This window comes from Ailuropoda melanoleuca, chromosome 16 (assembly GCF_002007445.2).
Source record: "Ailuropoda melanoleuca isolate Jingjing chromosome 16, ASM200744v2, whole genome shotgun sequence".
NCBI classification, from domain to species: Eukaryota; Metazoa; Chordata; class Mammalia; order Carnivora; family Ursidae; genus Ailuropoda; species Ailuropoda melanoleuca.
Window position 1 is genome coordinate 7,913,315 of NC_048233.1, and position 26,932 is coordinate 7,940,246.

The following is a 26,932-nucleotide window of genomic DNA, read 5'->3' on the forward strand; positions in this document are numbered from 1 at the left end:
GGACAATGCTGCTATGAACATTGGGGTGCATATGGCCCTTCTCTTCACTACATCTCTATCTTTGGGGTAAATACCCAGTAGTGCAATGGCTGGGTCATAGGGTAGCTCAATTTTTAACTTTTTAAGGGACCTCCACACTGTTTTCCATAGTGGCTGTACCAACTTGCATTCCCACCAACAATGTAGGAGGGATCTCCTTTCTCCACATCCTCTCTAGCAATTGTTGTCTCTTGCCTTCTCAATTTTTGCCATTCTAACTGGCATAAGGTAGTATCTTAGTGTGGTTTTGATTTGAATTTTGCTGATGGCTAATGATTTTGAACATTTTTTCATGTGTCTGTGAGCCATTTGTATGTCTTCATTGGAAAATTGTCTGTTCATAGCTTCTGCCCATTTTTTGATTTGTTTATTTGTTTCTCGTGTATTGAGTTTGAGAAGTTCTTTGTAGATCTTGGATACCAGTCCTTTATCTGTGGTGTCCTTTGCAAATATATTCTCCCATTCCGTGGGCTGTCTCTTAGTTTTTTTGACTGTTTCCTTGGCTGTGCAGAAGCTCTTTATCCTGATAAAGTCCCATAAGTTCATTTTATCTTTTATTTCTCTTGCCTTTGGAGATGTGTCGTGAAAAAGGTTGCTCTGGCCGATGTCATAGAAGTTGTTGCCTATGTTCTCCTCTAGAATTTTGATGGATTCCTGTCTCACATTGAGGTCTTTCATCCATTTGGAGTTTATTTTTGTGTATGGTGTGAGAGAGTGGTCAAGTTTCATTCTTTTGCATGTAGCTGTCCAATTTTCCCAGCACCATTTATTGAAGAGACTGTCTTTTTTCCACCGGATGTTTTTTCCTGCTTTATCAAAGATTAGTTGCCCAAAGAGCCGAGGGTCCATTTCTGGGTTCTCTATTCTGTTCCATTGGTCGATGTGTCTGTTTTTGTGCCAGTACCATGCTGTCTTTGTGATCACAGCTTTGTAGTACAGCTCGAAATCCGGCATTGCGATGCCCCCAGCTTTGTTTTTCCTTCTCAACAACTCCTTGGTGATTCAGGCCCTTTTCTGGTTCCACAGAAATTTAAGGACTATTTGTTCCAGTTCTTTGAAAAATGTCCTCGGTATTTTGATCGGGATAGCATTGAAAGTGTAGATTGCTCTGGGTAGTATGGACATTTTAACTATGTTAATTCTTCCAATCCATGAGCATGGAATATTTTTCCATCTTTTTATGTCTTCCTCAATATCTTTCAAAAGTGATCTATAGTTTCTAGGATATAGGTCCTTTACGTCTCTGGTTAAGTTAATTCCAAGGTAACGCATGGTTTTTGGTGTTATTGTAAATGGGATGGATTCCCTAATTTCTCTTTCTTCAGTCTCATTGTTCGTGTATAGAAATGCAACTGATTTCTGAGCATTGGTTTTGTATCCCTCCACATTACTGAATTACTCTATAACTTCTAGTAGTTTGGGAATAGATTCCTTTGGGTTTTCCATATAGAGTATCATGTCATCTGCAAAGAGAGACAGTTTGACTTCTTCTTTGCCGATTTGGATACCTTTGATCCCTTTTTGTCTTCTGATTGCTGTTGCAAGGACTTCTAGTACTATGTTGAATAATAGTGGCGAGAGTGGGCATCCTTGTCGTGTTCCTGATCTTAAGGGAAAGGCTTCCAGCTTTTCCCCATTAAGAATGATATTTGCTGTAGGTTTTTCATAGATGGTTTTTATGAGATTGAGGAATGTACCCTCTGTCCTTACACTCTGAAGGGTTTTAATCAGGAAAGGATGCTGTATTTTGTCAAATGCTTTTTCTGCATCTGTTGAGAGGATCATATGATTTTTGGCTTTTTTCTTATTGATATGATGTATCACATTGATTGATTTGCGAGTGTTGAACCACCCTTGCATCCCAGGGATGAATCCCACTTGGTCATGATGGATAATTCTTTTAATGCACTGTTGGATGCTATTAGCCAGGATCTTGTTGAGAATTTTGANTGGATTCTATTAGCAAGGATCTTGTTGAGGATTTTGGCATCCATATTCATTAGAGAAATCGGTCTGTAATTCTCCTTTTTGAGGGGGTCTTTGCCTGGTTTGGGGATCAAGGTAATATTAGCCTCATAGAATGAGTTTGGTAGCTTTCCTTCTGTTTCTATTTTTTGAAATAGCTTTAGGAGAATAGGTATTATTTCTTCTTTGAATGTTTGGTAGAATTCCCCAGGAAAACCGTCTGGGCCTGGAGTTTTATTATTTGGAAGGTTGTAATCACTGTTTCAATCTCTTCATAATTAATTGGTCTGTTTAAAAAAATCAATTTCTTCCTGTTTCAGTCTTAGTAGTTTATAGGTTTCCAGGAAGGCCTCCATCTCTTCCAGATTGTTTAGTTTTTTGGCATATAGCTGTTGATAAAAGTTTCTAATAATCCTTGCAATTTCAATGGTGCTGGTCGTGACCTCTCCCTTTTCAGTCATAATTTTAATAATCTCAGTCCTTTCTCTATTCTTTTGGGTAAGTCTTGCCAGTGGTTTGTCAATTTTATTTATTCTTTCAAAGAACCAGCTTCCAGTTCTGTTGATCTGCTCTACTGTACTTCTGATTTCTAATTCACTGATTTCTGCTCTAATNATTTCTGCTCTAATTTTGGTCAACTGCTTCCTCGTGCGTGGATTAGGCCTGTTCCTCTGTTGCTGTTCCAGCTTCTTGAGGTGAGAATATAAAAACTGCATTTTAAATTCTTCTATTCTTTTGAGTGAGGCTTGGATGGCTATGTATTTCCCCCTTAGGACTGCCTTTGCAGTATCCCATAGGTTTTGGACCGTTGTGTATTCATTCTCGTTGGTCTCCATAAATTGTTTAATTTGTTTTTTGATTTCCTGGTTTATCGAGTCATTCTTGAGCAGGATGGTTCTTAGTCTCCAAGTGTTTGAGTTTCTTCCAAATTTTTCCTTGTGGTTGAGTTCCAATTTCAAAGCATTGTGGTCTGAGAATATGCAGGGAATAATTTCAGTCTTTTGGTATCAGTTGAGACCTGTTTTGTGTCCCAGAATATGATCTATTCTTGAGAATGTTCCATGGGCATTAGAATAGAATGAGTATTCTTTGGTTCTGGGGTGTAGTGTTCTATATATATCTATGAGGTCCAACTCGCCGAGTATTGGATTCAAAGCTCTTGCTTCTTTGTTGATTTTCTGCTAAGATGATCTGTCTATTGCTGATAGTGGTGTGTTGAGGTCCCCTACTATTAATGTATTTTTATCTATATGTCTCTTTATTCTGGTTAAGAGTTGGCTTGTGTATCTTGCTGCTCCCCTGTTGGGGGCATATATATTTATAATTGTCATATCCACTTGTTGGATACATCCTTTAAGAATAATATAGTGCCCCTCTGTATCTCTAACTATAGTCTTTAGCTTAAAATCCAGCTGTCTGATATGAGAATTGCTACCCCAGTTCTCTTTTGAGGTCCATTGGCATGAAAGATGGTATTCCATCCCTTTACTTTCAGTCTGGATGCATCTTTGGGTTCAAAATGAGTCTCTTGTAGACAGCAAATGGATGGGTCATGTCTTTTTATCCAATCTGCAACCCTGTAGCATTTTATGGGAGCACTTGGGCCATTTATATTGAGACTGATTATTGAGAGATATGACTTTAATGATGCCATGTTGCCAGTAAAGTCTTTCTATAGACTGTGACTTTCTGTTCTGTATCACTCTTGGGGCCTTTTTACTTTTATAGAACCCCCCTTAATATCTCCTGTAGGGCTGGTTTCGTGGTTACGAAATTGGTCAATGACTGGCGATTCTGGAAGGTCTTTATCTCTCCATCCATTCTGAATGACAGCCTTGCTGGATAAAGGATCCTTGGCTGCATGTTTTTCTCTGAAAGAGCTTTAAAAATGCCCCCCCAACCCTTCTCTCATTCCAGGTCTCTGTAGACAGGTCTGACGTAATCCTGATACCTTTGTCTTGGTACGTGAGAAATTTCTTTGCCCTGGCCACTTTCAATACTGTATCCTTGGATCTAATATTTGCAAATTGCACTATGACGTGACGTGGCATAGGTTTGTCATGGTTGAGCTTGGGAGGGGTCCTCTCTGCCTCTTGGACACGAATGTTTGTTTCCTTTGCTAGATTAGGGAAGTTTTCAGCTACAATTTGTTCAAATATCTCTTCTAGACCTCTGTTTTTCTGCACCCCCTCAGGGATGCCGATGATTCTGACATTGGAATGTTTCATTGAGTCAGTAATCTCCTGTAACCTACATTCTTGCATGTGGATTTTTTTAAGTTGAGATTCTATTTTAGCTTTCTCTTCTACTAACCCATCTTCCAATTCGCCAATACGTTCTTCTGCCTCATTCACCCTGACCATCAGAGCATCTTGGTTTGACTGCATTTGATTCATAGAATTTTTAATTTCTGCCAGATTCGCTCTCATTTCCGCCCTTAGAAATTCTATATTCTCATTAACATTTTCGTTAATACTTTTTTCAAGTCTACACATCATCTTGACCGTTGTTACTCTGAACTCCATTTCTGATAATTTGGTTATATCCATATCCATTAGTTCTGTGGCAGAGGCCACCGACTCATTGTCTTTTCTTTGCTGGGGTGGATTTCTCCTTCCCGTCATTCTGATGAGGAGGGGTTGCGGGGTTGTCTAGAGCCCAAATTATTGACCAGGACCCAGGCAGTGTGCACTTGTTTTATAGGGATCTTAGGGATGTGGGCTTCTTGATTTTTCAGCCTGCCTTCTGGGGGAGGGGCCTGCCACGCTGATACTCAGGCAACCCTGTTTGGGTAGAGTCTCCATGTCCCCTGCGAGGGGGGATGGGGATGGGCACACTGTGAGCCGGTATTTCCAGGCTTTTGTTCTCTGGTGGCTTTCCCTGGTGGTTTGCTGTGCCTCTTCTGAGAGTCAGAGCAGCAGTGGCCGAATCTCAGCCTCTGTCTCAGAACAGAGGGATTGCAGACTGTTTTCCACTGATGTTCTGGCCACTTTAACTCTGTTTCTGTTGCTGTTGCTCAACCCCGCAGCATCCTGGGATGTGCGCCCCACAGCTGGCATCCCAGCCCTCGCTTCCAGGGCCGGCGTGTCTCTGTCCTTTGTGTTTCTAACACTGCCAGCCGCCAGCCGCCAGCCGCCCCCGCACGCTCCGGAGGTCCCGGTCTCAGTCTGGTTCCAGTGAGCGCACCGGAGCTCCGTTTCAGTCTGGTGGCCCACATTCCCTGGCTCACGGTCTCAGTCTGCTCTCTCGTGGGTGCCAGTCCTCGAGTCCACCCGCTCCCCGTGCAGGTGGCTACCGCTTCCCGGTGCCCGATCGCAGTGGCTCCCTCCCCCTTCTGTTTATCTTCCAATATCTGTGCGTGGCTTCATAGCTCCCGGCTTCATACCTCAATACTCAGTGCTGGAGATGTTCATTTGTAGAGATCCAGATGTATCTTCCTGCATCTCAGGCTGATTCCGTGGGTGTTCAGGATGGTCTGGTACCTATCCAGCTCGACTCAGGGGACCGGCTGAAAAAGGGGACCCCTACTCCTCTGCCATCTTAACTCCTAGATCTGCATATAGTGCTTCTTATGTCCTTTTGAAGACAACTTTGTCTACCTTAAGATCCTGAAGATATTCCTCAAAGGTTTAGTTATCTTTATTTCACATATAATTGTATAGTCCTGGATTTGATTTTCATATGTGATAGGCATCAAATTTCATATTTTTATATGGATATCGAAAAGACTCAGAATCCTTTCCCATAAAGACACTTTTCCCCACTGCAGTGCCACCTTTGTCAAAATGAGTCTACATTATGTCTGAGTCTTTTTCTGGACTCTAATCTCTTGTATCATCGTCTATTCTGACAGTTCAGTAATCACTCTAACTTTGTAGTATGTCTTGATATGTGGTAAAGTTACACCTCTAACTTGGTTGTTTTTCTTCTCAAGTGTGTTGATCATTCTTGGTCTTTTCCATATAAATTTTAGAATTAGCTTGTCATTTTTCACCAAAAAAAGCTTGATGATCTAGTCCAAGATGGTGGCATAAGAGGTTCTTGAGCTTACCACCTTCTACAGACATACTTTTCCAGCTCCTATAAGTGGGGTAGGAATTATTCTCTCTCTTTTTTAATTCTTTGGGAGATTGGGTGTTAATTCTTTTTTCCTATGTATTAAACTTTTTATTTTTAAATAAACACAAACTTACAGAAAAGTTGCAAGAATCATGTGGATATCAGAAAGGACCACAAATATAAAAATCCGACTGGGATGTTATTTTTTTTTTTTTAAGATTTTATTTATTTATTTGACAGAGAGAGACAGCCAGCGAGAGAGGGAACACAAGCAGGGGGAGTGGGAGGGAAGAAGCAGGCTCCCAGCAGAGGAGCCTGATGTGGGGCTCAATCCCAGAACGCCAGGATCACGCCCTGAGCCGAAGGCAGACGCTTAACAACTGTGCCACCCAGGCACCCCCCGACTGGGATGTTAAAAGAAATGTGAATTACAGACCAATTTTTCTATATGGATTCAGAATTCATGAAGTAAATGTTAGCAAACTGCATCCAGAGTTGTACGAAAATCAATATGCCACAATCAGAGTTTGTTGTAGAAATGCAGTTAGTATAAGACACATCAATTAACAAAACTAAACAAAAAGGGAATCACATAATCTTTTCATCAGATGTGGAAAGGCATTTGGAAAGATTAAATAACTATGCATGATGACATGTCTTAGCATATTGATAATAGAAGTAACTCTATTCAGTCTGTTAAGGATCATATAACAAAAATCCAGAGCAAATTTCACACTAATGGTGAAATATTGAAATACTTTTCCCTGGGATTAGGGACATGATATTAGTATCTATTAACCATGTTTATCCAACAATTTACTAGAAGTAAAAAAAAAAGTATAAGAACTAAAAAGGAAGAAATAAAACTTACAACATGATTGCAAAAAATGCATAAGTGCTAAAATCCCAAAAGAATCTATAGTTAGATTATTAGAAGTTACAGTCTAATTATAACATTGCTGGATACAAAATCATGTACAAAAGAGAGCAAAAAAAACCCTTTTAATTAATATTAGTAAATAGTACCAATACACAGAAGATAAAATAAAAAGCTGTACTACTCATGATAAGATAAAAAACATAAAACACCAGGGAGAAAATCTAGTTAAAAACATTATAGATCTCCAAGAGAGATTAAAGATGTAAACAATGGACAGATACACCATATAAATGAATTGAAAATACTAAATACAGTCGAAATCAGTTACCTCAAAGTTCATCGGTAGATTAACTCCAGTCTCAATCAAAATGTAATCATTTTTTAGCCAAAAATTTTTAAATTTCAGCTTTATTGAAGTATAACTGACAAAATTTTAAGACATTTGAAGTATACAATGAGGTGATTGGATATACATAAACATTGTAACAGGATTCCCCCCATTCTAGTTAATTAACACAGCCATGGCCTCAAAAATTGATCTTTTCTCTGTGTGTATGAGAACATTAATTTGACTCTTACAGCAAATTTCAATTATACAATACAGTGTTATCAACTATAGTCACTATGTTATGCATGAGACCCTCAGAACAGATTTATGTTATAACTGGAAGTCTGTACGTTTTTACAAAACTCTCCCTATTTCCCTCACTGCACAGCGTCTGGCAACAGTTATTCTAGTCCACATTTCTATAATTCTGATTTTGTTTTTCTTTCAAATTTTTATTTAAATTCTAGTTAGTTAACATATAGTGTAATATTGGTTTCAGGATTAGAATTCAGTGATTCATCACAATACCCAGTGCTCATCACAGGTGACCTCCTTAATGCCCATCACCTGTTTAGCTCATCGCCCTGCCCACCTCCCTCCATCAGTCCTGTTTGTTCTCTATAGTTACGAGTCTTATGATTTGCTTCCCTCTCTCTCTCTCTGTTTTTCTCCTTCCCCTTTGTTCATCTGTTTTGTTTCTGAAATCCTACATATGAGTGAAATCATATGGTATTTGCCTTTCTCTGACTGACTTGTTTCACTGAGCATCATACTGATTTTGATTTTTTTTAGATTCTACACAAAAATGATATCATGTAATACCTGTCTTTCTCTTTCTGGTTTATCTCATTTAGTGTAATGCCCTCATTTTCCATCCATGTTGTCCCAAATGGCAGGATTTTCTTCTTTCTTATGGCTGAATGTTATATTACATTATATATATGGCACATCTTTATCCATTCATCTCTTGATCGATTACTATTGTTATAATTCTATTATCCTATTCATATGCCTGATTCTGAATTTCCCAGCTGTCCCAAATGCATACTTCACAACAAAAAAAGAATTTAAGGAAATATTCTGCATTCACTTGTCATATTGTTTTAGTCTTCTCTAATCTTCCTTCTCGCTTTTTCACTTCCTGAATCTTGCTTTGTATTATATGACATCAACATTTTTAAAGAATACAGGCCAATTATGTAGACTCTCTTTCCAATTTGAGTTGTGGCCATAATGAGGAGAGTTAAATCTTGTGGAAGCATGATAAATTGGTATTAGATGCCATCCTGCCTGAATGCAAATTGGAATTTGGCCTTTTTCAAAGTAGAAACCTAAAATATTAAAATATTAGCAAAGTCAATCACTGAACACCAATCTTCCTTACCTTGTTGCACACTATGAATCATGTGCTTCTACTTTGGTCAAAAAACATATTTTTAATTATTTCAGCCCTTTGAAAATTTTTTAAATCTCATTTTTTAAAATAACACGTGATCAGCTTTGCTAAATGATCTGTATACCCTGGGAATAATGTGTATTCTGTGGGTTTGAGGTAAATAAATATTTACTTACTGATTTTGCTTGTTTGCTCTTAGTTACTGAGACTGAAGGTATTTTCTGGTTACTATTGCATTACAAATTACTTCCAAATCTAGTCATGTACAGCAACCACTTTAATTTAAATAACACAGATCACTGCTCATTTCCCCTCCAGCTTCCAGTCACATTTTTCTTATGCCCTTTAAGTCCTCATTGACAGCATTGCCCCAGCCCATCCAGCTTCTGCCTCTGTGTTCCAAAGGCAATGTCACCTGTTTCAGGTGGCATCACAGTTTTGGGCTATGACGGATAAAGATACCACGAGCATGCATATACAAGTCCTTTTGAAGACAAACGTTTCATTTGTCTTCAGTAAATACTTAGTATTATGGTAAGTGTAAGTTTTCTGGTTCCTATTACTGCATAACAAAATTTCCCCCCAAACTTAGCAGCTTAAAATTCCTTTTTACTTTTGCCCATTATTTCCTGAATAAGGAATTTGGGAAGGGCTCGGATCAGCAGTTGTCTCTTGGGGTCTCTCTCGAGGTTGCATTCAGGCATCAGCTGAGGCTGAAGTCGTCTGTAGACCCCACCGAGCTGGGAATCCAGGATGGTTCATTGACACGTCTGGCAGCTGGAATGTTCAGGTGGATTGCTGACCTGAGCACCTGCGTCTGATAAGTCTCTCCAGCACGACAGTCTCCTCAGGGTAGATTTCCCCGGAAGCAAATGTCCTAAGTGAGTTCAGGGGAGGCTGCCTGACTTTTCTGAACTAGTTTTTTTTTTTTTTAATTTTAATTTTTTTTGTTAATAATTTTTTTTTATTATATTATGTTAGTCACCATACAGTACATCCCTGGTTTCTGATGTAAAGTTCCATGATTCATTACTTGAGTATAACACCCAGTGCTCCATGCAATACGTGCCCTCCTTAATACCCATCTGACCTAGTTTTGAAAGTCAAGTAGTTCTACATTCACTGCATTCCATTGCTTACAATGAAGTCCACTGTGCCTTTATGTATCTAGGACTTAGTAAATACGAATGTTAGAGCTTTTCAGCATGTCTTTATGTCCTTGCTTATATTTTCCACTTTTTGGTCTTTCTGGGCTTCATTTTGTGTATTTCCTTCTGATTTTCCTTTTTACTATTTCTATCTTGTGCTGATCTAATGGGCTATTACACTCACCCTTTGAGTTCTTATTTCAACTAGTGACTTCTTCACTTCTAGAATTTTTATTTGATTTCTTGTTAATATTTCTCTTTCAAAATTCTACCTTGTTTAATTCCCTGAACATTTCAATCATGGTAATTTAAACTCCTTGTCAGGTTACTCCAATAACTGGATGCCCTGTAAATTTTTTTTCTAGGGCCTCTTTATCCTCCTGGATTTTTGTCAAATCTCTTCTCTTTTATGCCTGAGTATTTTTTTAAAAGATTTTAATTTTTAATTTATTTTAATGTAACCTCTACCTCCAACCTGGGTCTCAAATTCACAACCCTGAGATCAAGAGTTGCATGCCCTACAGACTGAGCCAGGCAGGCACCCCTATTCCTGAGTATTTTTGATTGACAGACATCTTAGATGAAAAATTACAGAAATCCTGCAGAAAGGATTTTATTTTGGGTCCTCCTGTCACCCGTTTATGGACAGATCACCTTATTTAAGGGAACTGAAGCAATTAGACACTGGACATCTGTCCCTCTGAGGGACAGTCTACTTTTACTTCACTTTTCCTTCTATGGTACACAGGCTCTGGTTATCAGGATGTCTCCTCCTTGGCTGGCCCTGAATTATACTTTGTACCCTCTGAGTCCTATGAGTCTGGCAAAACCTCTGCTGAACTTTTCAGCCTCTTAGCTATAATCTTTGAATTGACAATGGCCTCGAGGGGAAAGTGGCTCACTTCTGCCCTTTACTTTTCTCTTAGAGCAAGACTGCAAAAATTCTCACCGCCTTGGTAGCTCTTCACCTCTTTCAAGCAGCACTGATACATCCCCACTTTCAAAAATTCATTCTAGTATAGCACTTGGCTTGAAACAAATTTGGCATTGTCCGAAGCAGAACTTTCCATAAAGAGGTGAAATCTAAAATTACGGTAACATTACTGCTATGTTATAGCTTTCATCTCAGACCCCAGCACTAGGTTACTCTTGAGTCTAATTCAGTTTCCTGTTCTTCAACCCTACTAACCCTCTGACCATGCTGTTTCTGCAGGAAACCAAACCCAGGTGCTGCCCCAGTGCAACGACTCTGTGTCTGAACCTGCAGGCTCTGCAGCCTCTCAGGAGAGTGCTGCCACCTGCTCAGGTGAGGGGTCCCAGGGGACCAGAAAGCCCTTCTGATTTCCTGTGAAATGCTCCAATGGCATGATTCTCTCCTCAGATCGCAGACAGCTCCGCCTGGTGGACGGCGGCAGTGCCTGTGCCGGCAGAGTGGAGATCCTTCACCAGGGCTCCTGGGGCACCATCTGTGATGACAGCTGGGACCTGAGCGATGCCCACGTAGTGTGCAGACAGCTGGGCTGCGGAGAAGCCCTCAATGCCACGGTGTCTGCTCACTTCGGGGAGGGATCAGACCGTATCTGGCTGGACGACCTGAAATGCACAGGAAAGGAGTCCCACATTTGGAAGTGCCCTTCCCGGGGCTGGGGGCAGCACGACTGCAGACACAAGGAAGATGCAGGGGTCATCTGCTCAGGTCTGCCCGCGTGCTGTCCATAGGTTGCGTGAGGAGCTGGGGGCTCTGGAGGAGGGGAGTCTGAGCCCTGGGTGGTGTTGCTGAAAGGGCCAGAGAAGAAGAAGACTTTCTTCCACACTGCCTGTCTTTCTCCATACGAAGATTAGGTGCTTTCTTTTCCTCCTGTGGCAGCTGAGGTTCAGGTCCTTTCTTCTCAGCAAGAGCTCCTGATAGAGCCATTTCCTACAGTTTCTATTCGAAAGCAGGGCCCTCTCTTCAGTTCTCTACGGTGGTAAAGTCTTGAAATCCTACTACTGTCGAAATGCATTACCACGGAATTAGTGGTAGAAACAACACAAATTTATTAATTTACAGTTTTGTGTGTTAGAAGTCCAACAAGGGTCTCACTGGGCTAAAATAAGGTGTCAACAGGCTGCATTCTTTCTGGAGGCTCCGGGGGAGATTCCTTTTTCCTGTCTTGTCTAGTTTCTTAAGGCCGTGTGCATTCACTGGCTCGCAGGTAGCTCCCTTTCTTTCTTTTCCGGGCTGACAGCACTGCCTCCCTCTGACCATTCTTCTGTAGTCGTGTTTCCCTCTGACTGGAGCTGGGAAAGATTTCCCATTTTTAAGGATAGTAGGTCTAAGGATGTGATTGCATTTGGGCTCACCTGATTAATCCACACTACTCCAGGTTAATCTCACCATCCCAAGGTCCTTATCTTAATTGCATCTGTAAAGTCTCCTTTGCCACGTAAAGTAACATATTTATACAACACCTTTGGGGGGGCCATTATTCTGCCTACCACCCCACTTTCCACACTTCCTTTCACATACTGTGTCAGGAGTTTTGTCAGGAAACAGGATTCAGTTTTCCCTCTGTGTAGAGTGCCCAGGTGGGTATTCCTATCTGTTCACATTCTACTGCATCATTATGGAGGAAATGGAAACACAGACACACAAAATCAGGTAAAAGGGAGATCAGTTTCAGTCTTGCCACCTAGTGGGTGCTTCTTCAGCAGTCAGCGATGAGTGTTCATAATCACTGGCATGGAGAAAAAAATCAAGATTGTTGAGTAGAATGTTTACTGTGGACTGTTTCCCCCTCTCTCTCTCGTTTCAATTTAGACTTCCTGAAGCTCAGGATGGTGAGTGAGGACCAGGAGTGTGCTGGATGGCTGGAAGTTTTCTACAACGGGACCTGGGGCAGTGTCTGCCATAGCCTCATGGCAGATATCACCTTGTCCATCATCTGTCGGCAGCTTGGCTGTGGAGACAGTGGGACCCTCAATTCTTCCATAGTTCCCAGGGAAGGTTCTAGACTTCGGTGGGTGGATCGAATCCAGTGTCAGAAAACTGATTCCTTTCTCTGGCAATGTCCTTCCGACCCCTGGAGACACAACTCATGCTCTTCAAAAGAGGAAGCTTATATTTCATGTGCAGGTAACTTACTGTCTGTTTCTATGTGTCTCTCCCAGTCCAGTAGGATGTCGTTAGTGAGATTTCTATCTTCAAACCTAAGGAATGAATTTAAGATAAGACTACAACATGAAGTTTGGATGATTATTTAATTTACATGTTCCAATCTTGTTTCACAGGAAAAAAGGAAACTGGTGTCAATAGCAGTTGACATGGTAAATACCAGAAGGATTGCATTGAACATAAGCAATACCCGATAAACTTTCTAGGCAATTGTTAATCAGGAATAGTTAAGTGATATCCCAGCCTGTTAAAGTAAATAAGGGGCCAAGTAAGGAATTAACCCTGATTGTTTTGTCTCTTAAGCTGATGGTATTTTACTCTGGAATGCCAGACACCAATCGACACCAATCCGACTGGTTCTCCAGTCAGTCTGTTGGTAGATAGTAACTGAGTGCCTTGTAGGCCCAAATTTATGCTGCAGGCAGGTGGATGGAGAAGAGAAGAAAATGTAGTCTCCACCATCACAGAGCTTACTGTCCAGTGTTGAAAACTCTCATTAGGCAGAAATTTCATGAAGAGTTAGAAAGTGCTGAGGAAGTGTGGAATTGGGGTAAAAGAAGAAATCATACTTAGATGGAAAGCGGAAGGGTGAAAAGAGCTCCTCAGAGGAAAAGGGGGAAGGATCACTTGGGTCAGTGTACATACTGCGGTGGAAGGAAGCATGGCATCCTTGAGGCACTGAGAAAATCCCATCGTGGCCAGAGCAGAAAAGGGTGAGGGAGAGGGACGCAGGGTTCTCCTGGAATGATGAGCAGAACTAGAGACCTCTCTGAGGCAGGACCAAGGGAAATAGTCCTATTAAAGAGGAATTTGTTTACCTCATCATGGAGAACTGCTGAGAAGTCAGTGGCCTCATGTCCCCATGACTTTCTGCTTCAATTTCTCCCTTCTAAGAGGCCCTAAGGATATCAGTTTTCAGGACTGATCCTTTATCCTCTGGGCCTTTCATTAACTACCACGTGCTTAATCTGTCCCCCTCATCTCACTCTCCCAATTGTTCTGCAGAACCTGCTGGAATTTGGAACCCATCATCTTCAAACTCTCTTAAACCCTCAAAGTTCCCTTCACTTTCGTGTTCTGATCAAAACCTGACTTTTCCCTGAAAACACTGATTTCTGGGTCAATTGGAGGCTCTTTTTTTCCCCTCTCAATACACATTTCTCTGGGCTGAGACCTGAAATAAGTATACTTCTTGCCTCAGTTGTCATTTTCAACAATTCCTCTTCTGTCCCTCCTCTCAACATCCAGCTACGTGAAATCCACGCCATGAGGCAATACCGCTCAGTACTTCCACTTGTTGCTGTCATCACCCTAACCTTCTGGTCACTTTACCTTGTCCACTGAAGACTGCAGCACGAGGCTCACCAGGGTCCTCATCTCTGTCTTACTTCAGGAGCCACTGGTACTTACTTCAACCTCCTTAAACACAACTGAGGCAACATCCTGGCTTCTCAGTTCATTGACTTCTTTATTTCTAAGCACCTTTTCTTCCATCCTATCTCTGCCTATGTATACACCACTGACCACCAATAACTGTTCAACTCAAAATCTTGATTTCTTTATTCCGTTCTCTGATCAATGCTTCTTATCCTTGTGGCTCTTAACCCAGAATGCTCGGTTTCAAATAATTTCTTGTCCTCACAGAGATGCCCAATCTTTTCCCCTATTAGTTTTTCTTGCCTTTCTACTCTCCTCATGTCTGCATATTTTTTTCTTAGCCAGATTAGATAATATGATCCAACATTATAATCATTCTCCTTTAATTTATTCAACTCCCTCGCCCCCTCTTTGTCAACCTTACCTGGAAAACTCCAGACCTAGTTAAAGTCAACTACCTGAGTACTTCTTGTCTGCACTGGACTAAGACAAAGGCGGGAAAATAACATGCAGTCAAGTTGCTAGTCTGCTTTTGAAATCATGGACACAATCTCTAGTGGGTGTTCCACTGTGTATCTGAGTACTGATGTACTTCAATATGTGTGCTTGCCTATCTTTAAAACTGTAGTTTACACATTTTCTGCGCTCCTCACTTTGTCAACACCCGATCTCCACCATCTGTCTCAAATCATGATCTTGCCTGTTACCTCACTGAGAAATTAGAATAGTCAACTGCGAACTGCTCATCTCGCTTTCACGAAATCTACTTACCTGTGGTCTCTGGGCACATTCTGTACTTACTTGGCCTCCTGGATCAGTGGCCTCAGTCCTTGTATTAGGCCAGCTTTTCTGCTCAGACTGTGGATCCTAACTTCACTTGTCCAACTCTTCACTTCTATTCCCTCTGCCTTGCACCATCGACTCCCCCTGTCTCCTGGTTTATTCTTATCAACGTATACATGGGTTTGTGTGTCTCACATCTTGAAAAATACCTGAACAAACAGTCTTCCTTGACTTCCTCACTACTGCCCATCCCTCTTCTCTCTCCTTCACAGCCAGGTTTCTGAAAGTATGGTCAGTAACCACTCATGGTCTTCACAATTTTCCCTCTTCTACTCTTCTCAACTCATCTAGTTAAGTGTTAGGGCCCACAATTGCTCTGAACTGGTAAGGTAATGAAATGTAGCAGACTTTTCTCTCCCCACTGTTCATGAGCTTTCAGCAGTGTTCAGCACGTTCTCTTCTCTTTCCTTCTCATTTTTTTTTTTTTTTTTTTTGGTCTCTTGACAGTCACTCCACCTCATTGATTGTTAGATGGGAGTGGTTGAGTTCACTGGGAATATAAACGCCCTTAGGACAAGCCTCAAGGAACACTAACTTTTAAAAGCTAGTACACTCTGTGAACTGACATGGAGTCTGATGCCGAGGAGACAGAGAAATAAGAACCCAAACAATACTGTGTTTTTCGAGGAAATGGGGACGGTTATATATGTTAAATTCTACTGAGGCTTCAAGAACACTTGAGCTGAAAAATACCTAACAGATTTAGAGCATTGTATGTTATTGACTGTTGAATGAGAACATTTTTGAGGTGGGGTAGAAACCCTAAATAAAAGTATCAATAAGGTGATGGTTAGAAATGTATACAACACTTTTGAGAAACTGTGAAGGGCAAAGAGTGAGAAGTAAGGTGCTGAAATGTGGTATTCGATGCTGGAAATAGATTTATTTTAATTACCAGCTGGATTAATTTGTTGTTGCGAAATAGGTTGACCTATGTTTAGAAGTGACACTGGAACACTTCATTGTCTGGGGTTATGTGTCTCTAGTGCAAAAACAACTGGAAACCATATCATAGGAAGTCTGTAATTAGGCTAATTAGCAGAAATGCCAGAATAAATGTAACTTGATTGTTGACCTTTGAAGGACTTTGCCATGGAAGAAGAAGAAGAATCACCATGAACTAGCTGATGCAGGGGGCACGATGCCAGCTGATGGATGGGGGTTACAAGGAGGCAGATTTGGGTCCATTCTAATTACAAGTAGCATAAAGGTATCTCGACTTGTGATGGTCCCTCAGAGAATGAACAATACTGTCAAGTAAAAGAAACCTGGAGTTACGATGGGGTGGCCAACACCTTCCCTTATATTCATTTTTGCCTGTCTCTGCGTTTCTTTTCTTAATCAGTGACACCTGCTCCTGCTGGGGTTGTACCAAGCTTGGCACTAGGGACATTGTGTCCTTTCTACCAGTTTCTTTTATGTTTAGAGGGAGACCAGGTCCTTTCTTGTTCATTTAAACTACAAGAACTCTGCTTACTTATTGTAAGCAGGGAACACATACATAAAAATACATAGAGAGAAATTAATCATATCCCATGACTCCTTGTCTATTTGTACCCTCCTGCTGTAAACAGGATTAATGGACTGGTAAGTACAGCTTTCAAAAATCATCCATTTTCATCGAAACATATCCAAACTCATATACCCTTAAAGGATTTATGTTGATGGTGTCTTGTTATTTGATTTTATTTGATTTTACCAAATTGGAATTATATCACACACATTACTGTTATATTGGCTTCTATTGCTTAATATATCATGGATATTCCTCCAGGTAGACCTAACTCATTTGTAAATCAATAGTATAATATTTCATTCATCAGAGATAGCTAGTCCAGTTCGTGTAACCATTTACCTATTTACCAATAGTCTGATTGGTTTTGATTTTCTCCCTTTATAAACAATATAGACCTGCCCCCTTATAACCTTCATCCTCGAGCAGCTCGTGGTGATTCTCCTCCCTCTCCCATGATAAATATTTTTGCACATGTAGTTGTTTACCATAGGATTACTCTGCATGTTGATATTATTAGATCAAAGAATATACACACACACAAATTTTAATAGATATTGACAAATTACTTCTGAGAACTAACTCTTTTCGATTGTCTTCTTCATATCTAGATAGAAAATGCTTGGATTTTTTAAAAACTGGAGTATTGAACTAAAGCCAAATAATATAGAAGCTCCCAAATCAATAAACTTAGAAAACTCATGTCTCATGCTAAAATATTGAACTCTGAAATAAGTGTAACAGTTGCTTTTCTCGTGGTTTCTTTCTCCTTCCCTCTATGCCTTCCTTCCTCTATGCCTTCTTCCTTCCCTCCCTCCCTTACTTTTTTTCATTTTCACAGTGTTTTCCTTTCCCTGAACATTCTTTTCCAGTTCCTTGGTCCCCCCTCCCCCATCCCTGCCAGCTCAGGTATATCTTGGATACTCTAGGAGTTGCCTGAAATCCACAGCCAAGGGAGAGTGTGGTGATAGATATTTCAAAGGCAGATGCTTACTCCCTTCCTTGCTTCTCTTTCCTCACATTCTTTTCTTGTTCCCGTGGAAAGCCAAAGGGATATTAAACTATAAGACCTTATATTGATGATAATTTTCTACAATCAAACATGATGAGTTGAGTGATACTGAAGTCTCCAGTCCTGAAAAGGAACAACTACCCAAATGAGGTCCTGCCATCATTTGCTGAAATGTTCATAGGGTAGAAAGTTGGATAGGATGATATGGAAAGGATATGCCAATTCTGATATTTTATGATAAGTACCATGTATACTTCTGTTTTCTTGTATTGATTCAAATTTCTGTTTTTCCTTTGGTTTCACTTTTCGTGTGGTTTTTTTTTTTATCATCCCATATTTGTTATCTGTGTCCTCTCTCCATGTAGTTTTTGTCAGTATATTTGAGTATCATGCAACATTTCTGTCTTACTACTTAGCCATTTGTCTACTCGACCATTTTTCTCTGAATCCTCCTATTCCAGTTCTTTACCAAAAGTATCCTCTTAGGGGCGCCTGGGTGGCTCAGTGGTTAAGCATCTGCCTTTGGCTCAGGGCATGATCCCAGAGTCCTGGGATCGATCCCCACATCAGGCTCCTCTGCTGGGAGCCTGCTTCTTCCTTTCCCGCTCCCCCTGCTTGTGTTCCCTCTCTCTCTGGCTGTCTTTCTCTCTGTCAAATAAATAAATAAAATCTTTTAAAAAAAAGTATCCTCTTAATATAGTAATCTTTGCTTGTGCACATGTCATACTGAAAAATAGATAAGAAAAGTTTATAATCTGTTATATAATTTCCCATTAAAAATATAAATGGAATATTGAATACAAATTATTTCTGTGATTCTGGACATTAAAAAGATATCCACTATTATTACCACAAACCATTAATATCAATTTGTATTTCCTTTATTATCTTACTTATTAGCAAGAATTTAAAGGAATTATGTTTTACTGGATTTTATTCACCCAATCATTCAATAAATATTTATCAAGCCCCTATACATGTATTTAGAAAAGTTTCTCAATGCGTACTTGTTGAATGAATGCATACAATATACCAGGTACTGTCCTAATAGCAGAAACACAGAGATGAATAAGATGTGCAAAGTCTTTCCTCTTGTGCAGCTTGTGTGTGTGTGTGTGTATGCATGCACATGTCTGTGTTTTACTTATTGTGGAATGTGGAAAGTGATAAACAAGTAAACAGATGAAATAATTTCAGGTGGTGATAATGGCTAAGACTTAGTGAGTGTCTCAGTAACTCAGCTCATTAGATTAATTACGAAACCTCTTATTTTCACTTGTCATTTGGGCTGAGCCAAGCACTCTAGATAACCTTGTTTGGGGCAGGACCACCCCCAGCTGTCCCTGATCTAGCACTTTTCCCCCTTGTCTGTTTCTGCAGGAGTGAGACCCAAGAGCTGTCCAACTGCTGCCCCCTGCACAGGTACATCAGCCCCTCCTGCCTCCCCTGTTGGCCCCCAAGGGCTCCTTTTCCCAGCAGGGGCAGTAACAGAAGGTGCTGCTGTCTTTTCAGACAAAGAGAAGCTCCGACTGAGGGGAGGAGACACGATGTGCTCAGGGCGAGTGGAGGTTTGGCACAAGGGCTCCTGGGGCACAGTGTGTGATGACTCCTGGAGCCTGGCAGAGGCCGAGGTGGTGTGTCAGCAGTTGGGCTGTGGCTCTGCCCTGGAGGCCCTGCAGGAGGCGGCGTTTGGGCCGGGAAATGGAAGCATCTGGCTGGATGAGGTGCAGTGCATGGGCAGGGAGTCCTCCCTGTGGGATTGTGCTGCGGAACCCTGGGGGCAGAACAACTGCAAGCATGAGGAGGATGCTGGAGTGCGGTGCTCTGGTGAGTGGCTCTGGTTGAGCTGGAGCAAGGATGGGGCAATGGGGTGGGCTAGGGTAAAATGGGAAGTTTGCATTCGGAAAGCATCTAGGTGCTGTCAGCCCTGGATCTAGGAGAGGGGGTGGTCTCTACATTGATGTTGTGGTAACTGAGGGGTGATTTCAGGGCTCAGGTAGGGAAGATGGGCTGCCCTGCACTCTGACCAATTCCTGTACTGCAAACTCCTGTTTTTCTCCAGGTGGAAGAACACTCCTGCTGCCCGCTACAGCAGGTACAGTGCCACGATCTGTAGGCAGGGGAGAATATTCAGATTCTTGGGACCTGTTCTGTGGAATCTGACAGAATTAGCCAACTCAGAAAAAGAAAGATCCTGAGGAGCCATCCCTGGTGGGGAGGTCTTAGGGCATTTTCCTAGGGGAAGCTTCCCTTCTTCCCTTCAAATTTTCCTTGCCCTTCGGCCAAGGGAGGCTGGTTCTTGTGTTACAGAATCTAAGGTTTACCTATTTGACCATGAGTGTCACTCTTCTGCAGCTAGATGCCTATTCCAGGAGTTGCTTGATGCTCTGGTCTGGGGAAGCCTGAAGAACGTGGGCTGCAGTTGTGTGACTTGGCCCAGCTCTCCCTTGGACCTTACTGGAGTGGAGTTCAGTTTATCTCAGGATCAGGCCTGGGGGAGTGCCCACCAGGGTCGCAGTCAATCCTGTTATGTCTGAGGCTGGGACTTGTCCAGGGAGCTCTGGAAACGCTAAAGGAGTTTCCCTGGGCCCATGCCCTTCTCCAAATCCTACTGACTTTATTCTCCTTAGGGACCAGACCAGGCCCAAATCTTGTCCGTGGCAACTTCTCCCTGTCAGAGATGCTCTGCCTCATCCTGGGGGCCCTTCTCTTCCTGGTCCTCGTCATCCTGGTGACTCAGATGTACAGATGGAGAGCAAAGCACAGAGGTGGGCTACAGGGGGTACAGGGTAACATAGAAAGTGTGTGGAGGCAGGAGATGGGGCCAGGTGTGTTTGGGGGGGGGACCGTGTTTGAAAAACTCCATCTGCCCCACATGAAATCTAAAGGCTGAATCTGTAGAGGCTCTTAGGATTGAACACTTGTAAGTCATGGCTTCTCTGGGAGACAAGAAAGAATAGGGGCTGAGTTGTGGATACAGGGTCAGACCGGGGGGAGAGAGGTGCAGACATGGTACATGGGGTATGCGGAGACTCTACAGGGGTCCTGGAAGCCCTGACGTTTTTTCCATGTGTGAGCACTGGGGAGAACGATTAGCTTGTTGGTTCAGGGATGAACTTGGGGCAATCTCTCACTTGCTGGTGGTTTGCTCAGCCTTACCCAGTTTCGAAGATGTTCTCGATGAAGCTGTGTACGAGGAGATTGATTATCTTGTGACAACGAAGGAAGATCTGCTGGGCAGCACCGGTGTGTATCCTTGCTTTGCCCTCCTGGACCCTCTCGTTGTCAGCTCCCCTGCTGTCTGTGGGTCAAGGCTTCTCAGAATCTGCAGACCCCATATCTACCCCAGGCTCACAGAAGCAGCCCCTCCAGAGGCTGCAGGATGGGTTCCTGCTGAGCCCCAGGTGAGCTCTGAGCCTTCCCTTTATATGACAGGAGTCACATGTGCTCTAGCATCTCTTCTCAGCATAACCACAGCCCACGGGTGTGAAAGGGTGTGTTCTGTTTATTTGGTGACACTTTTCTCCACATTAGGGGCCCTGTCGGATGACTCCGTGACTAAACTGCCATATTACACCGAAGACGGTGAGGACAATAGTGACTTTCAATCTGTTCCAGGTAGTAGGGGTGAATCTGCCTTGGCTGGGTACTGGGGGCACGGGACTTCCCTTCATAGAGGTGAGATTCAAGAGGGACAGTCTTCCTTTGACTGGGACTCTCTCCTTCTCTGGTTGCTCTGATGTGCCTCGTGGTGAGGCTGGGCTGGCTGTGCACAGAACCATCCTCATTCACTTGCAACAGATACACATTGTTTTCAAAAATAACATCTGGAAAGTGTAACTGACCAAATATTTTAGTAAGACACATTGGTGTAAGGGTTTCTCTGAAATATGTAGTTTTATAAGGGTTTCTCTGAAATATGTAGTTTTAATCAGGAAGTGTTGAGATGTTTGGATTATTTTTCTGATTTATGGACACATCAAAATGAAATATATGACCTTGGAAAAGACCTGTTAAAAACACAGAGCATATAGCACCTCCGTTTAGCAGCCATCAGAATCTCTGCGGCAGAAGAGATTTTAGATATTACCTAGGCAAACCCATTTACTGTGGTTCCATCTGACCCCCCTTGTCTGCCCTTACAATCCCCAGCTCAGAGGACTGAGGCCCCCAGTGAGGATTATGATAATGCTGAAGAGGTACCAGTGCCTGTGGCTCCTCCTGCCTCCTGGATGAGCGAGGGGGAAGTGCCCCCAGAAGAGGAGAATGGGATGAGGGCCTCTCAGACTGGTGAGTGGGGCTAGTTGATCTCTCGTAATCTTTTGTCTCTGTCCTGGAAAGGGTGAATTTGAGCTCCTCATTGCTGATCCTTCCTACAGATTCAAAATTCAGATGATCTCATATCCTTTGACCATCGTCCTTTCTTTCATGCTGTCACATTCCCTGAGCAGGAAGAATCACTCTGTATTCTTGGTATCTGTGTCTCCATAACTTCATCTTTGAGGTGCTTGCATTAAGACATAGATTAGTTTACAAAGTCCCAAACTGGAACAACTGTTCTGATAACATTTTTGTGCTGTCTCATATGTGAAAGGCATTTAAATATTTAAGAAATATTTCAGTACTGGAAATTGTGAGTCATTTGATAATTTGAGATGCACTGTAGTCATATGTTAACACTAATATGTACAGTCTATGATATATGGTAGCCTTGAAAATTAAACCATGGTGGTGGATTATAGTCTGAATTTGCGGGCAGTTAAGGGCCAATCTGTTCCAGACATTTCAGTGGTCAAATGAAGACACTCATTCTCCAGAGAAGAGTGTTTTTCCATCGGAGGGCCCACATGACCTTGGGGAGGTGGCAACAATGGAAAGATCTTATGATTGTTTTTGTGGGCATTCGGGAGCACAAGTCAAGGCTGTCAAGAGCAGAGTTGGATTGTCAGTGAGGGCCTGAGATTTCTCCAGTTCTTCTGTGTCCTTCTCTTTCTGAATTCAGACCTGTCAATTGTGAAAGGAGAAATTTTCATGTCCCTTCTTACGAATCTTGGGCAATCTCTTTGCTGAGAAACATGTCTTCATAGAGCACCTGTGTTGGCCATAGATCTCCCATGATAACAGTGTTTCCCGGAGACCCAGATGGACTAGATCCTGATAGGATAACCTTGATATATCTTTGCTGTAACTATATTAAATAGTCTGAGCTCCTTGAACATTACTTAATGCTTTGTCATCATGACTTACGTGACTTGCTTCCACCATGGGGTACTGTCCTGTCCTTTTGTCCCAGTTCTAATCAAACTTCTTTTTACTGTTTCAGGCTCTTCTCTACAGTTCTCTAGAGGGGTAGCTGGTTCTGGGAAAGAAGCAGCTAGCCCCTGGCTGCTCCAGGGGGAAGAAGTGGACCCTGGGTATGATGACGTTGAACTAAATGCCCTTGGAACATCCACCATGGTTTTCCCATGATGTTGCATTAAAAATGAGATAAGGCCTCAGATTTTCTAATTGCCTGTATTGCAATAGAGCATTGCTGACTTATAATTGTATTATATGAAATTACTTAAAATCAAATATTTGAATAAAGTACTTTTTGCTTTGTTGATTATTTAGCAAGTTTTATCTTGATTCACAGTTTCTCTCCAAGGAAATACAAGGTGAGTATATTGACCTGTTTTCTTACCTCCATTATAGGCTACTCAAGGCCTTACTTTGCCTGGGTTCACAAATATTCAAGTCTCTCTTTCTTAGACAAGAAACTCTAAACTTGGTCCATACTCATACCCTCATTCTTACCAAGATGAACTCACAGGAGAAAACCAATCCTGAACATTCATGTATGCTCTTCCTTGTGATGCGTATCATCTGTTTTTAAATAATTCCTAGGCACCACACGTGGGTAGGAATTTCCAAGTTGAGGATGGGAGGTTGGCTAGGGGAGAGGATGGATACAGCTTTCCCTATTCTGCCCAAATTTTCATGGGCCAATTAAAAATCCAATTCGGGGCACCTGGTTGGCTCAGTCAGTTAAGTGTCTCTTGCTTTCGGCTCAGGTCATGATCCCTGCGTTATGAGATCCAGCCCTGCCTTGGGCTCAGTGCTGAGCTGAGAGTGGAGCCTGCTGGATTCTCTCTCTCCTCTCCCTCTACCTACCCACCCCCATGTTCATGCTTTTGCTCACTCTTTCAAAAAAAAATTAAAAATCCAATTCTCCGTAACTATCTCTTCCTATTTCATCTCTTATTGCCTAGGTTACTTTTTCCATTTATTACTCAAACCCATACAGATTCCTTCTCACTCTTCTCTCATATCTAGTTGGTTATTATCTCTTTTTAAATTCTGTCTTTCCTCTCCATCACTTCTTATTTCTTCAGGACATTGCCATTTCCTGTCTGTCCAATTATAAAGCCTTCTAAGTGAATTAAATCAACTGATATCTTTCTTTACTGCACATTGATAAAGGACAAATTGGCACTAACCCACAGACCTGCATCCAAGTGACAAGAAGGCAAAGAAGAGACCGAGGCAGAGGAGATCCAGAAGGAGTATAGACAGATAAATCAGGAACTATCAGCTCCATGGGTTTTATAGATCTGGATGGAGGGGTTTGACATGATTGGACTATTAGAGGAATAATTTGAGACCTGTGGGCTTCTTCTCTGAAAACATATCGCTCCAAGATTCCTTTGATCTGGTTTCTATTTACAATGCAAATGTGATTCTTCAAGATAGAGCTATCCTGTAGCAGTTGCCAAGGAAAGATTATGTCTCCAGAACATCCCATCACATAATGAACATGTGGAGGGGTTACTGAACTAATAATAGAAGAACTGAGAGTAGTGACCTGGTTATGAGCTGAGCCCAACCCATTAGGAATTAATTGATGGCTCCGGATGTTGTTAGGGGTTCTAACCTACAATCACTTTTGCAATTGTCATAATTTTTGGCAGGGCATGCTCAAGGTTTCTCTCAGTGTAATATACATGGCCATTTGTTACAGGGAAGTAATGATGTCAGTGATGGAATAAAGTACTCCCACCAGGATTATTATATTTTAGTTCTGATGCGTGGTGTCAACAAAGCCAAAATAGAAAGGGGTTACTACAAGTTTTCAGCTTCTACTGATTTTTCAGTTTCCACTAACATGTTCACATACAAAGTCATATTTGAGAGATTTTATCTTCAACCCAGGACCAAGGATTCAAGTCTTTCAAGTCTTGAAGTCTATTGTAGAGAAGGTGGAGTTTTGCTAGATAATGAGGATGGAAACCAGTACTTGTGCACTTGTCTTGATATCACATCTGGCTTAATAATCTTCCCACTACTTTCCAGATCATTTAGCATCCCTAAGGTCCACTTTGGTGCTCTGCTCTCCATCTGTGTAACTGAATAACCCAAATGATAAGGACCAAGGATAAAAGGTCCCCAAGGGTGATACAGAGAGGATCCCAGGTAGGGAGAAGATGCCAAGGATAGGAGCTTAGCCTAAATTGGTGCCTGAGGAGAAAAGAGGGCCATGAGATTTTAGAGAGGATCATAAGCCCAAGGGAATCCCCCTTACCCCAGTCACCTCCTGAGTCCTCAAGACCATGAAGTCGCCATTCAGAGACAATGGATTTGCCTGAATCTCAAGATGCGATCCACGTAGGTCCTGCCCTGAGCTGTGTCAGCTCTCTTGTGAATCTGATTCTAAGGGATTTTTATAAAATGAAAGCTGGTAAATCTTTGGAGCATTACAGCCACCACAACTTAATAGGACTATAAACACCTGATCATTAGGCCTTTCTTATACTGACATGGTTAATTTTTCCACAAATATGTAGATTCCATAGTGCAGGTCCCTGAAAATATGGGTGTCCCCTCTATCATATGGCTCAGAGCAGAAGTACCACTTGCTTCCGTGAATGGGGGGAACTGTTGTCCTGTCACCTGGAGAGAAGAGAAGGAGAGTGGGATCACTGTGTTGAGTCAGCCTAGAAAAGACATAGGGTTGCATTTACATCAATGGCATATTGTTCTCTCCCAGATCCCAGCAGATCAGGCAATAACCTCTCCTGGAGCCAGAGCACAATACAAAGTTAGTCCAGGAAGTACTTCTGGATACAAGCCACATGTCCTTGGATCCTAGTCCAATACCCTGGTCCTTCCATTCACTAGTGCACCTCATTCCAGCATTGTCTCCTGCTTGCAGTTGCTCTGCCCTCAGGGATCCATACTACAATTCCACAGGGAGGACTCCCTGCCCATGCACTGCCTGCCCATGCACTCCCTGCCCATGCAGGGCAGAGCCACAGCCCAACTGCTAACACACCACCTCGGCCTCTGCCAGGCTCCAGGAGTCATCACACACTGTGCCCCAGGAGCCCTTGTGCCAAACCTCCATTCGCCCTGAGCACATCGTGTCTCCTCCCCTCCAATCGGAGCTTCTCTTTGTCTGAAAAGACAGCAGCACCTTCTGTTACTGCCCCTGCTGGGAAGGAAGGAGCCCTTGGGGGCCAACAGGGGAGGCAGGAGGGGCTGATGTACCTGTGCAGGGGGCAGCAGTTGGACAGCTCTTGGGTCTCACTCCTGCAGAAACAGACAAGGGGGAAAAGTGCTAGATCAGGGACAGCTGGGGGTGGTCCTGCCCCAAACAAGGTTATCTAGAGTGCTTGGCTCAGCCCAAATGACAAGTGAAAATAAGAGTCTTTGTAATTAGTCTAACAGGCTGAGTTACTGAAACACTAACTAAATTGTAGCCTTTATCACCACCTGAAATTATTTCATCTGTTTACTTGTTTATCACTTTCCACATTCCACAATAAATAAAACACAGACATGTGCATGCATACACACACACACACACACAAGCTGCACAAGAGGAAAGACTTTGCACATCTTATTCATCTCTGTGTTTCTGCTGTTAGGACAGTGCCTGCCACACTGTATGCATTCATTCAACAAGTGTGCGTTGAGAGCCTTTTATAGGCACTATGTATAGGGGCTTGATAAATATTTATTGAAAGAATGGGTGGATAAAATCCAGTAAAATATAGTTCCTTTAAATTCTTTTTTTTTTAAGATTTTGTTTATTTATTTGACAGAGAGAGACAGCCAGCGAGAGAGGGAACACAAGCAGGGGGAGTGGGAGAGGAAGAAGCAGGCTTCCAGCGGAGGAGCCTGACGTGGGGCTCGATCCCAGAACACCGGGATCACGCCCTGAGCCCAAAGCAGATGCT

The 26,932-nt window shown here is 42.2% G+C and overlaps 1 protein-coding gene across 2 annotated transcripts in view; it reads left to right on the forward strand.

Moving 5' to 3' along the window:
* Positions 1 to 23,257, forward strand: part of LOC100481182 (antigen WC1.1) — a 50,871-nt gene extending 27,614 nt beyond the window's left edge. The window contains exons 5-15 of one of the 2 annotated variants that reach the window (XM_011228697.3): positions 11,029 to 11,121; positions 11,197 to 11,511; positions 12,616 to 12,930; positions 19,095 to 19,136; positions 19,227 to 19,541; positions 19,777 to 19,809; positions 20,345 to 20,482; positions 20,868 to 20,960; positions 21,249 to 21,332; positions 21,867 to 22,004; positions 23,038 to 23,257. In XM_011228697.3, the coding sequence (XP_011226999.2) occupies positions 11,029 to 11,121; positions 11,197 to 11,511; positions 12,616 to 12,930; positions 19,095 to 19,136; positions 19,227 to 19,541; positions 19,777 to 19,809; positions 20,345 to 20,482; positions 20,868 to 20,960; positions 21,249 to 21,332; positions 21,867 to 22,004; positions 23,038 to 23,183 (1,712 nt within the window). In that variant the 3' untranslated portion in view covers positions 23,184 to 23,257. The remainder of the gene's footprint in view (positions 1 to 11,028; positions 11,122 to 11,196; positions 11,512 to 12,615; positions 12,931 to 19,094; positions 19,137 to 19,226; positions 19,542 to 19,776; positions 19,810 to 20,344; positions 20,483 to 20,867; positions 20,961 to 21,248; positions 21,333 to 21,866; positions 22,005 to 23,037) is intronic. The other variant, XM_034645814.1, reaches the window with a different exon arrangement.
* Positions 23,258 to 26,932: the final 3,675 nt, after the last annotated feature.